Source organism: Marmota flaviventris, chromosome 2 (assembly GCF_047511675.1).
Source record: "Marmota flaviventris isolate mMarFla1 chromosome 2, mMarFla1.hap1, whole genome shotgun sequence".
In the NCBI taxonomy this organism is placed as follows: domain Eukaryota; kingdom Metazoa; phylum Chordata; class Mammalia; order Rodentia; family Sciuridae; genus Marmota; species Marmota flaviventris.
Window position 1 is genome coordinate 162,735,789 of NC_092499.1, and position 14,726 is coordinate 162,750,514.

The window sequence follows — 14,726 nt, forward strand, 5'->3', positions numbered from 1 at the left end:
AAAAGAAATAAAGATTAGAGCAGAGATCATTAATCTCTAATGAAATATAAAGAGAATAGAGAAACAATAGAAAAGAACAACAAAAATAAAAATTGTTTTTTTAAGAAAAAAACACACAAGGAATTTATTCAACTAAATAGCAGTGAAATAAATTATCTGGTTTAAAAAGTGGGCAAGGAATCTGAAATGACATTCCTCCAAAGGAGACATACAAATAGCCCAGAAGTACATGATGAAGTATTCAATATCACCAATCACCAAGTCAAATCCACATTGAGATATGACATTACAGTTATTATGAATAGCTATTATCAAGATGACATGAGCTAACAAGTATTAATGTGAAGAGAAGGGACTCTTTATACAGTGTAAGTAGGAAAGTAAATGAGTACAACCATTATGAAAAACAGCATGGAGTTTCCTTAAAAAAATTAAAACTAGTTACCCTATGATCCAGCAATCCCACTTCTGGGCATGTACAAATAAACATATTTACAGATCCATATTACTCCAATCTCTACCTGACTAGTCCACTTATGCTATAGATTAGAAGTGCATTTGTCAGTTCTGTTCCTTAAATGGTCTTTCACTACAAATAGTTATTATTAGGATCTCTAGTTTGCAATAAAATGTTTAAGTCTCACTTGTAGTGTACAAATAAACATATTTACACATCCATGTGTAGCTCAACAGCTGCACTTCATGTTCATTGCAGCATCATTCATAATAGCCAAGACATGGAAACAATCCACATGTCTATCAGTGGATGAATAAATGGAGAAGATGTAATATATAATAGAACATTATAGAACACACAAACACAGCATGTCATTAAGCTATAACAAAGAAGGAAATCCTGCTATTTGGGACAAGATGGATACATCTTGAGGGTATATTGCTGAGTGAAATAAGGCAAACAGAGGAAGACAAATAGTATAATTTCATGAGTTCAATCTAAAAATTTCAAAGTCATAGAGACAGTAGAATGGTGGTTCTACTTCAATTACTGAGATTTTTAAAAAAGTCTTAATTCATAAACAACGGTCCATCTTACAATTGATGCATCATAGAAGTGCATCTACATCTCCAATATGTGTATAGTATAACAGTGTGTGGTATGTGTATGGGTACAGCAAAGTGTATATAGCATAGCTTACAGTATATATAGGATAGCAGTTATTTGCACAAAATGATAGAAAGCAAGTAAGCTATAATCTCAGGTATAATTGATGTCTCCTACCCTACCCCAATATTATCTTAGTATTTTAACATAGCCTGTTAAATGTGTCAAATAGTTAACAATACAGTGAGATGGGTAAACGGGTAAAAATGTCGATTTTACCTTCAGTGTACTGTTAAGAAAAATTGTCTAAGATTTGACAATGGAAAAAAGACATCCTGGGTGTCATTTCAATGGAATGCTGGGTATTGTCCATCTTTCTATCTGGAATCATCTGATTCTACAAGAGTATATTATTCCTTTCTATTCACTAGACTGTCTCACACATCTATAGAGGTAGAAGTTAACTTGCAGAAAACTTGTGATAAAGAAAATGAGATTTGTTCAGAGCAATGAAGATGAATTTTGTCTGGTGGAAAGAAAGGATACATTTTATTGTCATAAGTGATAAAAGTCAGTTATGAAAATTTTGGTGCTCCTGAATTGTGAGTGTTTGAATGGATATATTCAGAATTCCTAATTGAATATGTACTGGGTATATATCCATATATTCAGAATTCCTAATTAAATATGTACTAGGTATATATCCATAATCCATGTGTATATCCACAAGTAAATAGTTAATTTTATATGCATATATATGGGTTACATATATACATATGTCAAATATTATTTTGAATTGATTTTAATATCTTCCTGGTTTCCTCACTAATGAATGATTTAAATAAAATCTTTTACATATATTTGTTTTATATTTGTATGGCAGTCATGGTTTTATCTCTCTGAAAATTACAATTTAGCATTTTATAATGTCAGAGGGACTAAACTAAATATAATGAACAAGTCACCAAATATTAATAGTGATACTGACTAGAGGAAGTTAATTTTAAATTCTAGGATGTGAAATGTAGTATATATAAAACAAAATTATGTTTGGATGCAAATAAAAGTTATTCTTTTCATTAATTTCGATAAGAATTCAGGTAATTTGTGGACAGAGTTGCAGAATTTTAGTGTTTCAGAGAGGGAAAAAGATGTTCAGCATTTGAAGTCAGAATTCCACATTAAGGGAATTTTGGCTTTTGTAAATTACTTTGATAAGCCACATGATTGTAAAAATCATATACTTCAAGACATGACCAGACTAATCTAGACATGAGATGAAGTTTAACTGGAAATGAAACTGAGGGTGGGGAGGTTAAAGAGGGGAGGAAATCAAATAAGAGAAGATTCAGGATGTAGCTAGATACTAGAGAGTTATTAGAAGAGATGATCTCTGAAAAGTCTCCAGATGGGGATGGACTAATAATTAATCACAATCGTTGATTTTAACATTCACTTAAGCTCACACACATCTTTGAGTGTGTGGTACTTCAGGAGGGATGTGAGGTGTCCAAGTGGGTGGGATTATCTGAGTTGGAGGCAAAATGAGGACTAGAGACTCTTACGAAATGCAAAGGCCCAAAGTGGGAAGTCACCAGAGGCTGGAACCTGGAGCTCAGGATTGGAAGAAACGGTCCTCATGCCACAGAATTCTCAGGATATCAAAGGGGACTGTTGATTCCTTCTAACAAGTAAGATGGAGGTTCAGGGCAATATTTTTTCTTGATCTTAAAAGATGCTCAGAGCAAGCTGGAGGATTTGGACAAATTCAAGGGGGCTGAATAACTTTCTTGTGAGGTAGCTACAAGTGAACTTTATTCATGCAGTCTAAATTTATATATGCTTATACATATATATGTATATAATATACTTACTATGTGAATCAGCATTATTATAGCAGTGAATAGACTTTGCATTCTTCTGTTAATTTGTAGGTCAGTTACATATTTGAGGGTGAAACAGAAAGAAGATTAATATTCCAAAAATAAATTTATCCAGGCACTGTGGCACATGCCTATAATCCCAGATAACTGGAGGCTGATACAAGATTGCAAGTTCAAGTACAGCCTGGGCAATTCAGTGAGACACTGTCTCAAAATTAAGAAAAAAAAAAAAAAAAAAAAAAAAGAAGGCAGGGGTTGTGCATGCGGCTAAGGATGTAACTCAATAGTAGAGTGCTCCTGAGTTCAATCCAGAACCCCAAGTGCTACTACAATAAATAAATAAATAAATCTAAAAATCATGTTGAAATAATTTAAACATTGTATCTATACTTAATTCTTACTTTATACAGTGTAATTTGAGTAAATTGGTTCTATATCTACTTATATTACATACATATAAGATATGTAGAAAATTTAAACATTTTAGCTTAAAATTTAGTGATTTTTATGTTCAGTGTATTTAACCAATACAGGGAATTTCATTAAACACTTTTAAATATTCATAAAGCACAAACAGGGCCCAGCCTTTTTGATTTAACTTACACCTTAAAACAAATCTTTGTTGACAAATTCCAGCTACAAAATATGATTAGGAAAGAAGGCCAGAAAAAAATCATTTGAAAAGGAAACTGCCCTGGGAAACTAAATAATAGTGCTGCTAATGTGAAAAATGCAGTATTACTAAAATTGATTTCCTTTAGAAAGATGGGTGATACTAAGATTTTCTGAAGATGGAAAGTTCTGGTAAGTTAATTTATTACTCAAGATGCAAGATGGTGATGGAAATCAAGCCCAGTTCTGAGCAGAGTTTATTATTCAAATTTGTACAATGTTTTGCATGAATCGAACATATGGCTAAACACTATGATTCTCTGTAGCAGTGAACACGGGCTATATATGAAAGCCCAAATATTATTGATCCTATATATGGCTATGTTGTTGCACAGAGGCTGCTTTTCAAAGCTTTGTCAGCGATGTAGGAATCCCATCAATAATGGAAAACACCTAGGACTGTACAGTGGTGCTTTGTAGACAAGATACATTCTCTAACAGATTTGATTGGTAAGAGAAGAGGAAGAGGATCATGTACCATGAATTCATGGAAAAATGAAACAGTAGCCAGAGGAGTTATGAGGAAAGATGTCTCCCATGTGAACTAAAGAAGATGATGATGGAAATCTAGTCTGGTTCCAGGTTTTGTGTGTAAACCTAATTTAAGCTCAAAGGCATGTCCCCCTTTAAGTACCTTCATTGGATAATTAGCAAACTAATGATGAGTAAATAATTCCTATATAAAATATAGTTATAAAAAAATAAACTATGGTTAATCTGGTTACCTTTTTGCCTGGTCTAAGGGACCTCTGCACTTTATAGAATAACATAAATAAAACTGGAAAAAAAAACAAGACTTCAGCTCTTAGTGTATTAATAACCCTTGGCTTCCATGTCATCATTTTGTTTCATGAAGAATGTGACTCTTCAGAATTGCCATTTTGAGCAAACTTAACAAAATTGGAGAATATCATAACTGCCTGGTTTATGCCTCTCATAACTACACTAAATACATGGATTCTTAGAGGTTAAAGAATTGCCAGCAATCACACAACCAGGGATAAAAGCCATGGCTCTTTGTCCCATGGTCATGCTGGTAAATTGCCAAAACATAAGCCTAATGACACGATAATATACTTGTCATTGGCTTGCACTTAACTTTTTGCTTATATGCCTGTCTAGATCCATCTATTGCCAAGAAAACCTTAGATCATAATATATCTTAAACCTCCGTCAACATTTTGGTCAGCCTTAGGTAAACAGATAAAATACTGTCATTCTGTATTATGCTTACTGATATACAAAAAATAATTGGGAATGAATATGTGCATTACATGTAACAGGTGGAGTAAAAGCCCCAAATTCCCAATAAATGAAAATTTTGCTGTATAATAATAATGCAATGTCGGTACAGTTGAGATTCCATGTCAAAAATTTCTAAATTCAACTAGAAATAAAAATCTTATGAAAAACATTTGAATGCTAACTATATATATAGATCTTATACTACAATATGAGACTCCTTTTAGAGAAGATCTCCCGAAATTCTTTCCTATTTGGTTATTAACCTAAAAGATGTTATTCTACTGGATTTATATGTATTGCAGATCCTGCTGGGAAGCATAAAACTGGACTCATTTAGGAAGAGGCGATGTGGCTCTATGAGAAAAGCTACCGTATGTGAAACTTCGCTTTATGCCAGTTGAAATTTTTGTATTTTAGGTCTCCCAGGGACATGTCCATTATGCTATTGTGTAATTTTATCAGCGTGAACTTCTGCTGAATATTTTTCCTTCTTTTTAAAATCCATATTTTGGTAGAGCTAACTTCAAAACTTAATGTTGCAACATCTGTGCTCCTACACCTGGGAGCCATAGAAGATGTGTCCTGAAGATTATCTACATTTTCTAATCTTATAAAATGCTGCAAAATCAGAGAAAGAAGTTACACATTTTTCCTGGTATGGAATTTTTTTTAAAGAAACCACTTTCTTTCTCCTTAGAAAGATTCTCATATTAAAGGAGAACCAATAGTTTTAGAGCTATAAAAATATTTCTACAAATGTAATAGAATACTCATTTTTTTGTTCATAGATAATTCTTAATACATTTGTGCAACTTTCCATTAGGAGACTACTTTGCAAATATACACAGAACCTGGGGCTATATCCTCAAAATGTTTTTGAAAAAGACTTTATATGAGTCAAAAGAAAGCAAAATAAATTTGATTTCTTTGAATTTATTTACTATGCTTCTTTTGCAAATTCACTAATAGCTCAATGACATCATTGCAAATAGAAATTATGGTTTTATTATCATTTCTTAAACAGAAGAGATTGAGATCTTGACAAGGAGAAATTTATAAATGAAAAAATTGCCTCAAACTTCACCTTCCATTATTTGCTCTATCTGTATTAAATAAAATAGGTAATAATGTAGGTTTATAGCCATATCAAAACTTCCTTCATAAGATGGTACTGTCAATCAAAAGTGAAGGACCATTTGTTGCTGAAGGATGATGTAGACTATGTGAAGTTTTTATGGATTCAAAATACTTAAGAACAATGAATGAATAAACTTGGGAAATTTGCATGTAGATTCTTTTGACTTTGTCATCGTTCTATCAAATTATGTTAAATAATAAATACTATGGAATGCTTCCTCTGTGCCAGGTATTGTTATAACTGTTTTACATGTTACTATTTGAAATGTCATCACAATAATATGTGACAGCTGCTTTTGTCATCACCATCTCACAGATGAGGAACTTGAAAGAAATTAAGTGAAATAACTGACTTAAGGTCGCCTCACTTGTCATTGGTAGAAGAACTACTATAGGGCACCATGAATCTACTCTGTCCTCATTTCCTTTGGGTACTGCTATGGTTTGGATATGCTTTGAATATCCCATGTGGCTTCCTATACAGACATTTAATCTCCATTGTGAGGCATTAAATGGGTGGAAGTTTAATTGGACCATGGAGTTTAGATGTGAGGACCTTGGGAAGTGATTAAGATCATATAAGGTTGTTAGGGTTGAGCCCTCATAATCGAATCCTGTAGCTCTATTCAAAATACACACACATATACCTGCATGCTCTCTGTCTCTTGCCATGTGATGTCCTGTGCCACCCCAAAGCTCTACTAGCAAGAAGGCCATGACTAGATGGGGGCCCCTGATGTTGTACCTCTAGAAACACCCAACAAGATAAACCTCTTTTCTTTATAACTTAACCAGTCTCTGGTATATTATTAGTAGCAGAAAAGGGAACAAGGCAAGTACTTTTCTTAAATACAACAAAATAACTCTCAATTCTTACTTTGATGCAAAGTATAAGATGACAGAGGTGATACATTTAAGGTTATTTCAATTTGAAATAATTGAAGTTGCAGAAATATTCAAAGCTGGGCCAAGATAAGTATGATAAAGACAGAAAAGGAAAACATGGTTAACATAAGCCAACTGGTATTGCTCTTTTAGAGTAAAAAGTCACATTTTGATAAAGAAATTCAAGTTTAAGGTCACTACAAACACGTAGCAGATTTTGACCTGCCATTCCACCATATACAGAAGAGGACTGGCATACCTATAAGGAGGAAAGGAAAAGCAGGTATTTAACTTTTCAGTAATTGGAGAAATGTTCCCTGCTAGGGAACTGTAAATGTGAGCTTTTCCATTTACAGGTCAAGATAAAAGGAGGAAAATGTACCCATTGTTTGATGTTCTTTAACTCATTTGCATTTCTTCAGGCACAATATACAAAGCAAATAATTTCTGCAATGAAAAGTTAAGTAAATGGGCACACATTGTGTGTTTTCATTTTAGGATTAGAATCAAAGGAAACTATATATCATGTATCTGAATCTGAGTAAAGGTTGCATCAAATTTCTTTCATCATTGTCAGACATAAATACTTCAAATGTACCATTCACTTGGCCTGCCAGGAACATGGTGGCATGAGGCTGCACTAGGATTTGCAATAGAGAAAACGTTCATAGAGATATAGATGTGGAAGAATATTGTGATACAAATACAGTGAAAAATTTTTGAAAAGTGTCACAATTACTAAGTTAGTTTAGCAATTAAACTGTATCAATGCCCCTGCCAAGAATTGTTCATAATTTGGAAGCTGTAGTTGCTATTGACCTGATTTTACAATTGAGATCATGTCTGTGTTTTAATTTGGAAGCAAAATTGATCACACTGTTCTATAAACAAGGTCTATCAAGTTATCACCTTGCAACTGCTTTCCAAATACCTATTTAAAAACAGTATGATTTATGAGATAGTGCACCAGACAAATTATTTCATGAGTTCTTTTTAAAGAGATTGCTTTATTCTTAAAAATTGCATTCTTCAAGTTCCTAAATAAATACAAAACTTTTTGATAATAGTTTTTAAAAGGATTTTTATAAAAGATTTCTATCTTCACTCTAATATATTGGCTTATTGCCCTAAATATTACTTTAATATTTTCAAATTGTTCATTCCTCATTAATCCTTAGAAATCATTATAACCTCACTCATTTTTAAAAACAGTATTCAATATTATTGTATCCCAAGATTATCAGGAGAAGCTTGCAAATTGGAAGGTTCATGTGATGATGAGTGTATTTTACATAAATTGCTTCTTTAATCACTACCATGCAAAGGAAGACAGAATGAAATCAATACAAAAGGTTAATTTATTTTTTTAAAGCCATCAGATTTTCTAGGAATTTTCCCGTTAGTGTATAATTTTGATTTCTTACAGATCTTCTCAATACTAGAGTTTTAAAAACTTAACTTGAACCTCAATGAATAACAAAAGCATCTTCATTCTGTTTGAAAAGGGGAAAACCAAAAAAAGATGTTATAAGTATCTAAATTTTACTCTAGTTTCAAAGGCAGGTTCAAGGTTAAAAGAATGTTCCTTTTCCCCCTTTATAGACTGCGATTGCATGAGGATAACTCTGATAGTTGAGTTCTGGGTAGGAATACAAGGAAGCTCTCTTGATGGGTTCATTTAAGAGCGGTCCTAGGGCTGGGGATGTGGCTCAAGCCTTAGCGCGCTCGCCTGGCATGCGTTTGGCCCGGGTTCGATCCTCAGCACCACATACAAACAAAGATGTTGTGTCCGCCAAAAAGTAAAAAATAAATAAATAAAAATAAAAAAGAATTGTTGGAGTAAATATATATATAAAAAAAAAGAGCGGTCCTACCTTTTCCACCTTCCTTTTCTTCTTGGTCATCTGACAGTGGAATCACTTCTGGCTGCTCCACAATCGTGGTATCTTCTGGGTTTGATGAAAGCTCTAAATAGAAAGAGGCCAATGGAGACTCAGGGATGTTGCAGTTGGCATCATTGACAAAACCCAGGGAGTACAGCATAGAATGTTTAAAGTTCTTCATTCCTCCAAGTTTCAGGAGGCTCAAAAAGCAGTAAACTGTTGTTTGTCACCTCCAGGACTCTTGCCTCACACACACATGAATGCCACTCACACACACTTTATATATAGATGTCATGGTTCACAGCTTCATCTCATTCTCTGATAACAATATATTCTGTTTTCAGTACCTTCGGTTTCCATATATGAGCTCTGGGACTCTGTCTCAATTTTCGTTTCATTCTTTGTCGAATCGTTCTCTTCTCCTGTTAAGAATAGTGATTGAAAAATAAAAGAAATGTGATATGCATGACCATAGCTTTATCCCTGGTTTGAAAATGCTTCAATCATGCATGGAGAGATACAGAACAGTTTTGAACTGAAACAAAGGGCAACAATAATCATTTTTCAAATGATCAAGTTTGTATCAATTTTTTGTGAGATAATTTGGGCCCACAAGTCTCCTCTTTTGTTGTTGTAATTATTATTTAGCTCATACATTTAACTACCTTTTTAGAAATAAATATTTTCGCTATTGAGGATTCCAAAAAATCAAAATGCCACTTGCAATTTCATTTTATTTTTTTTTAATCAACAGAGCATTAAAAACTTGGGTAATGGGAGCACGCAGGAATAAATCATATAACAGCTCAACTTTTCTCTGAAGTCGCCTATTAGATATAGGAAAGGTCAGGAGAGAATTCAGTCAACTCTTGATCACTTCAAGGCTGATTATCCAGTATTCGCTTTTCTTCCCCTCCCCCTGGCTACTCTCCTTCCCCTCCCCTTGAGCGTTTTAAACATTTAAATGCTCATTAACAGAGGAAATAGAAATGTGTCTATTTTGCCTCATGCTAATGAAATATTTTGCATTGAGGGTATTTAACTATTGAATAAAAAAAAAAAAATTCCAGAGCTAAGATGAGTTATAGGAACAAAAGGGACACACAGAGAAGCTTGGGTTGTTTGCTTGGGTACATCCCGGGATAGGCAGCATTATTGTTTCAACTTGTCCCCACTTCTTCCTGTAAGAGGATTATATTTTCCTAACTGTTACCATGTGACCTGTATGGGCCTCTTTGGGTGAAGTATATGCTGCTGCCACCCCCATAGACTTCAGGCCTGTTCATGTGACTTGGTCTACAAAATGCCACTGGGAGACATGTGATGTACACTACATCCAAGCAGAAGCTTAAACTCCATTGCATGTTTCCTCCAGCTCTTTTGCTCCTATCAAAGCATGCTCTATCAGTCTAGATCCTGGAATAAAATCATTTAGAGCAAAGACAAACAGGGCCAGGCATAAATGCAACACACCCTTGTTGTCTAATGACACTTTGGGGCTCACTTGGTACTGTAATAATGCTGATATATACAGTCCCTCATCCTTTATCTTCCCATTTGATACAACTGTCATTAAACTACCCTCTGTATCACTTTCCCTTGATTCATTCTCTCTTAATGTGACGCTGATAGGAAAAAAAAAGTCTTTTTTTTATGACATCCATTCCTCCTGAGCTCAATTGTTATCAAAAGGATCTGATAAAATAATCAAAGCTAAAGCATATTTCCATGTCTGATCATTGAGGATACAACCTCAAGCTGTCTTTAATAACTGTCTTTCATTACTCCTAGCTAAAGTTCCATGAAATCCCAAGTACTGATGATTCTGCAGATGTTTCTTTTCCCATACTACACTCCTCTTCTCCTTTTCCTCACCAGAGGTACAGCGTATGTCTCTTGGATCTTTCATCTTATTCTCTTATAATTGATTTTGTGCATCAATAAACAGCAGAATGGTCTTTTAAAACATAAATTTGATCAAGATCTTTCCCCTGCTGAAAATTCCCCATTCCTTCCATTGCTACTCAGATTATGGTCAGTGGGAAAGTGGAAATGGAATGATGTCGAAGGTTTTTTAAAAAATGCAGCATTTCAGGCCTCACTCCAGACCTGCAGAATCAGAGCCGACATTTTTATGAGATCTCCGTAGATTTGTGTGCATGCTAAAGCTTGAGAAGCACTGGTCTATGGGATATAAGTGTATCTGCCAGTTAATGATCTCATAAAAAATACCAGACTTTGTCTCGATGCTTCACATCTATTATCCTTAATCATCACATTGTCCTGGTAAGGTAAATATTGTGATCCACATTCTGCTTTCAAAATCTATTACTAGGTATATCTCACCACAAATATCTCTTTTTTTGTTTAGACTGGAAAATATCTTTTTGCATTTGAGTTTGTAAAGTAAGGTCTACCTTGCATATAGTAAAATACACAAATTGTTAAGTATACAGCTTAATGACTCCTTACATAAACACACACTTAGTCTTTATGAGTAAGTACCACCCAGAGGAAGAACATTTCTAGCACCTGTGGCTTCCTCCTATTGATGCCCCCAACAAGCAACAGTTTTATTATTATTATGTTGTTGTTGTTTTTCATATAAACAGAACAAATGCTATTTTGTGTCTTACTTTTGCAAGACCTGTTGTCTGGTCTGTGAAATTAATTTTAGCTGCTGCATGTTTAAAATGGTCATTATTTTTCATTGATATGTATTATTCTACTTGTCTGAATGTACTATGCTATATGTAAGAACTGTTTTTTGGTTTGGGACTATTATGAATAACACTGCTAAAAAGCATTTGTACAGGTCCTTTGTTGTACTATGTATTCATTTCACTTGAGCATGAACCCAGATGTGAAACTGATGAATAGTAGGAAATAAATTTTGGTTATGTTAGGTATTTTGGTCACAGTGAGGTAAAGCTAATAAAGTCAACCACGTATGGAGTCTCATTAAATGCTAACTATGTCAGGTATTAGGAGTAGATTTTAAATAAGATAGAGTGCTGTCCTCAAAAGTAGATAGTTTCACATCACAGGCATTAAATATTGAATGAGCACTTTCTAAGAAGATGTAATACAGGGTTCCAACTTTTTGACAAAACCACTTCTAGAAGATTATGGCATGACAGAGAACTAAGAGGAATGAATAATACATTGGACAACAAAATCAAAATTGAAACAATACACTAAGTGAAATAATATGAATCTTAATAAGGATAAATGTAAAATTCTAAAATCAACCTCAAGAAATGAGAGGCAAGGACACCAACCTAATTTTTTCTGATAAAAAAAAATTGAGCCACAGTTTTTGAATTCCAGATTTTCTCTAAATTAATACTAGTTAGACATCAAAATGGCTGGATGAAAGGAAAGATACTAATATGAATCACACACACACAAAAAAATAAAGGGCATATTTTCAGTTTTTCTCCTGAGAAACATTTTACCATGATGGCTATTTCCAGTTATCCAAAAAGGGTATTTAAAAATTGAAACATAAGAGAATTATGTTAAGGAAAACTGCTTTTATAAAAACTACAAAAACTACAGAAAATGTATTTGTTGTTGGCACTATGAGGAATAATGAACGAGGAAATGAAAAGATGAACTGATGAACAGGAAACTGAGTGAGAAAATAAGAAAAAAAATCTATAAACCTAAAAGTGTAGTGACAGTATTAATATCTATAGTTGATGTTATAGAAGAGAAAAACCCTATAGATAAACAAACTGATGTTTTAGATATCAAACTCTCGAATGAAAGTACACCAAGGAAGCAGAGATAGTGAGCAAAAGGGAATGAGAAATGATAATAAACAGGACAGAAAATATATTATGAGGTTTAAAATATAAACGATTTGATTTTTTAAATCACACACAGGTGCCTTTCATATTTATATCAGTGCAGACAAAAAACTGGAAGGCTGTTATCTCAGATTTCAACATTGATTACCTTTGAATGGTAGGCAGGATTTTAAGTTACAGAATTTTTATTTTGCTATCATATATTTTATATTTTATAAGAATTGAACATTTTATAATTTAATAATTATGATGAGAAAGCTTTAAAGGTAGAGAAAAAAGCCCTCAGTGATATCATAGAAGAAACATTTCTGGCTAAATTTTCTTTTGTCTCTGTTTGTGTGTGTACATGCATTTGTGATGAAATTGTGTGTATGTGTGTGTGTGTGGTGTGCATGTAGCCAAATCAAATTTCTTTTTCTCAGTCCCCATTCTTGAACTCTAGAAAACTAGCTGGTTAAGTAACTTGACTATCTACTTTTGTGTCTTTCGCAAAATCAACTAGCATTCTCCCTAAACCTAATATTCATCATTATTCTTCTTGCCTTTGTACCCATTTAGCATTCTTTCCCATTTGCAAAAATATTCTTTTCTTCTCCCTCAAGTTCATCATCTTTGGTGGGGGGGGGGGGGGGAGCAGTTAGAATGTGCCACTAGAATATCTCCTAGGTTCCTATATCTCTTGGTGAAGTGTCCAGGCACATCCATGTTTGTTTATGGGTGGCTGATATTAAGAGGGAACTTCCACTATTTATTGAATGATGCTGTCTATCATTGCTAATATGGGGAAGTGACTATCACATCTAATCATTACACCAAGGTCCTAGCTGCAATCTTTAACTCATTATTCGTGATTTGGCTTTGTCTGTACAATGAAGGGAAAGAGTAGGGCAATCAGGGAGTAGACACAGTCCGCATTCCTGACTGTCCCTATGCAGCTTTTGACAAATTTGCAGAAGGATTCAATCAGGAGTGAGAAGATCACAATTCAACAGGGCCTGGGGCATTGCTGATAAGGTGGGACTGCCTGAAGTGGTAATCTGAGGCTGTTGATGAATACCAGGGATTTGGGGACTGTGAGGCCTGACACTTCACTTTGAAGATGACAGGCCATTTCAGAGCTTTTTGGGCAACAGTTCTCTCCCCTGCCCTCTTCACTTGTCTCTATTTCTGATCTGTTTTCACCTGTGTCCTTTATGCATTTCATCAATCATTACTCAAAATAGAAATACATATATTTTCCTCTTTTCCCTTTTTCTAAAATGAAGTTAGTAAAAACTGAGGGAAGAAATGAAGTGCTCATTTTTGAAATTCAAGAATGATCATGTTTGTTCATTCCCAAGCCAAGACAAGATTTGGCACATTAAAGACAAGGTATGTGTGAGCTCTTTGCCTGCACCCAGTCGCCCGCTGGGTATTGATGATGCTGGGGCTCTCCAGTCCACCTGCCTCTCTCCTCTGTGCACTCACATTCCATCTTGCTTTCTTGGCCCCACGGGGGCAAGCTTTATGTTTGCCTCTCTATATTCTGTCTGCTTGAATTCCCCCTACAGTCCTCTGACCTAATCCCTCCTGGTAGAGGAAACAAAAGAGCACAAAGGATCCCACAGTTTATGTATATATTTTTCATACAGAGAACTCAATCATCCATACTAATGGGAGGGGACCATTAGAACAGATAATCCAAAAATCCATTCATTATGCTTTAGAAATAGATCACATGATTGTTTCTTGAAGGCCTGGTAATTAAGTTTAGCTCAAGCTAAAGCTCTTGCTTTAATTAATTTGCATAAAAATTGGTCTGGGGATGTCAGTCTAGAATTAAGCATTTCTAGGGTTTTAACCTAAACTCACTTTGCAAATGGACTGCTTTTGAACAAAAGCAACAACAACTTAGTTTTATTGTTTGCAGATTATTAGATGCTCAAATTTTTCTAAGAACAAAGGCTGTTTCTTTGATGCTTCTCTTAAAGAGATAATGGAAAATGTGCCTTTTTTTTTTGTTAGGCTTGAAACTTGATTGCTGCTAATATTCAAAATTTCTCTTTTACCATGCCTAAAAATATCCCAGATTAAAAGCAAAAGTTAAACCTAGATTAGCAAGAATTTGACTATTTCCTAGATACTCCTGGTTTTCTTGTAGGTC

At 34.2% G+C, this 14,726-nt stretch overlaps 1 protein-coding gene across 5 annotated transcripts in view; it reads right to left on the reverse strand.

Annotated features, from left to right (window-relative positions):
- The window catches only part of Macrod2 (mono-ADP ribosylhydrolase 2), a 1,986,218-nt gene that overhangs the window by 64,877 nt on the left and 1,906,615 nt on the right, over positions 1–14,726 (reverse strand). For all 5 annotated transcript variants that reach the window (XM_071608715.1, XM_071608716.1, XM_071608713.1 and 2 more), the window contains 2 exons: positions 9,116–9,190; positions 8,760–8,852 (listed from right to left, as the gene is read on the reverse strand). In XM_071608715.1, the coding sequence (XP_071464816.1) occupies positions 8,760–8,852; positions 9,116–9,190 (168 nt within the window). The remainder of the gene's footprint in view (positions 1–8,759; positions 8,853–9,115; positions 9,191–14,726) is intronic.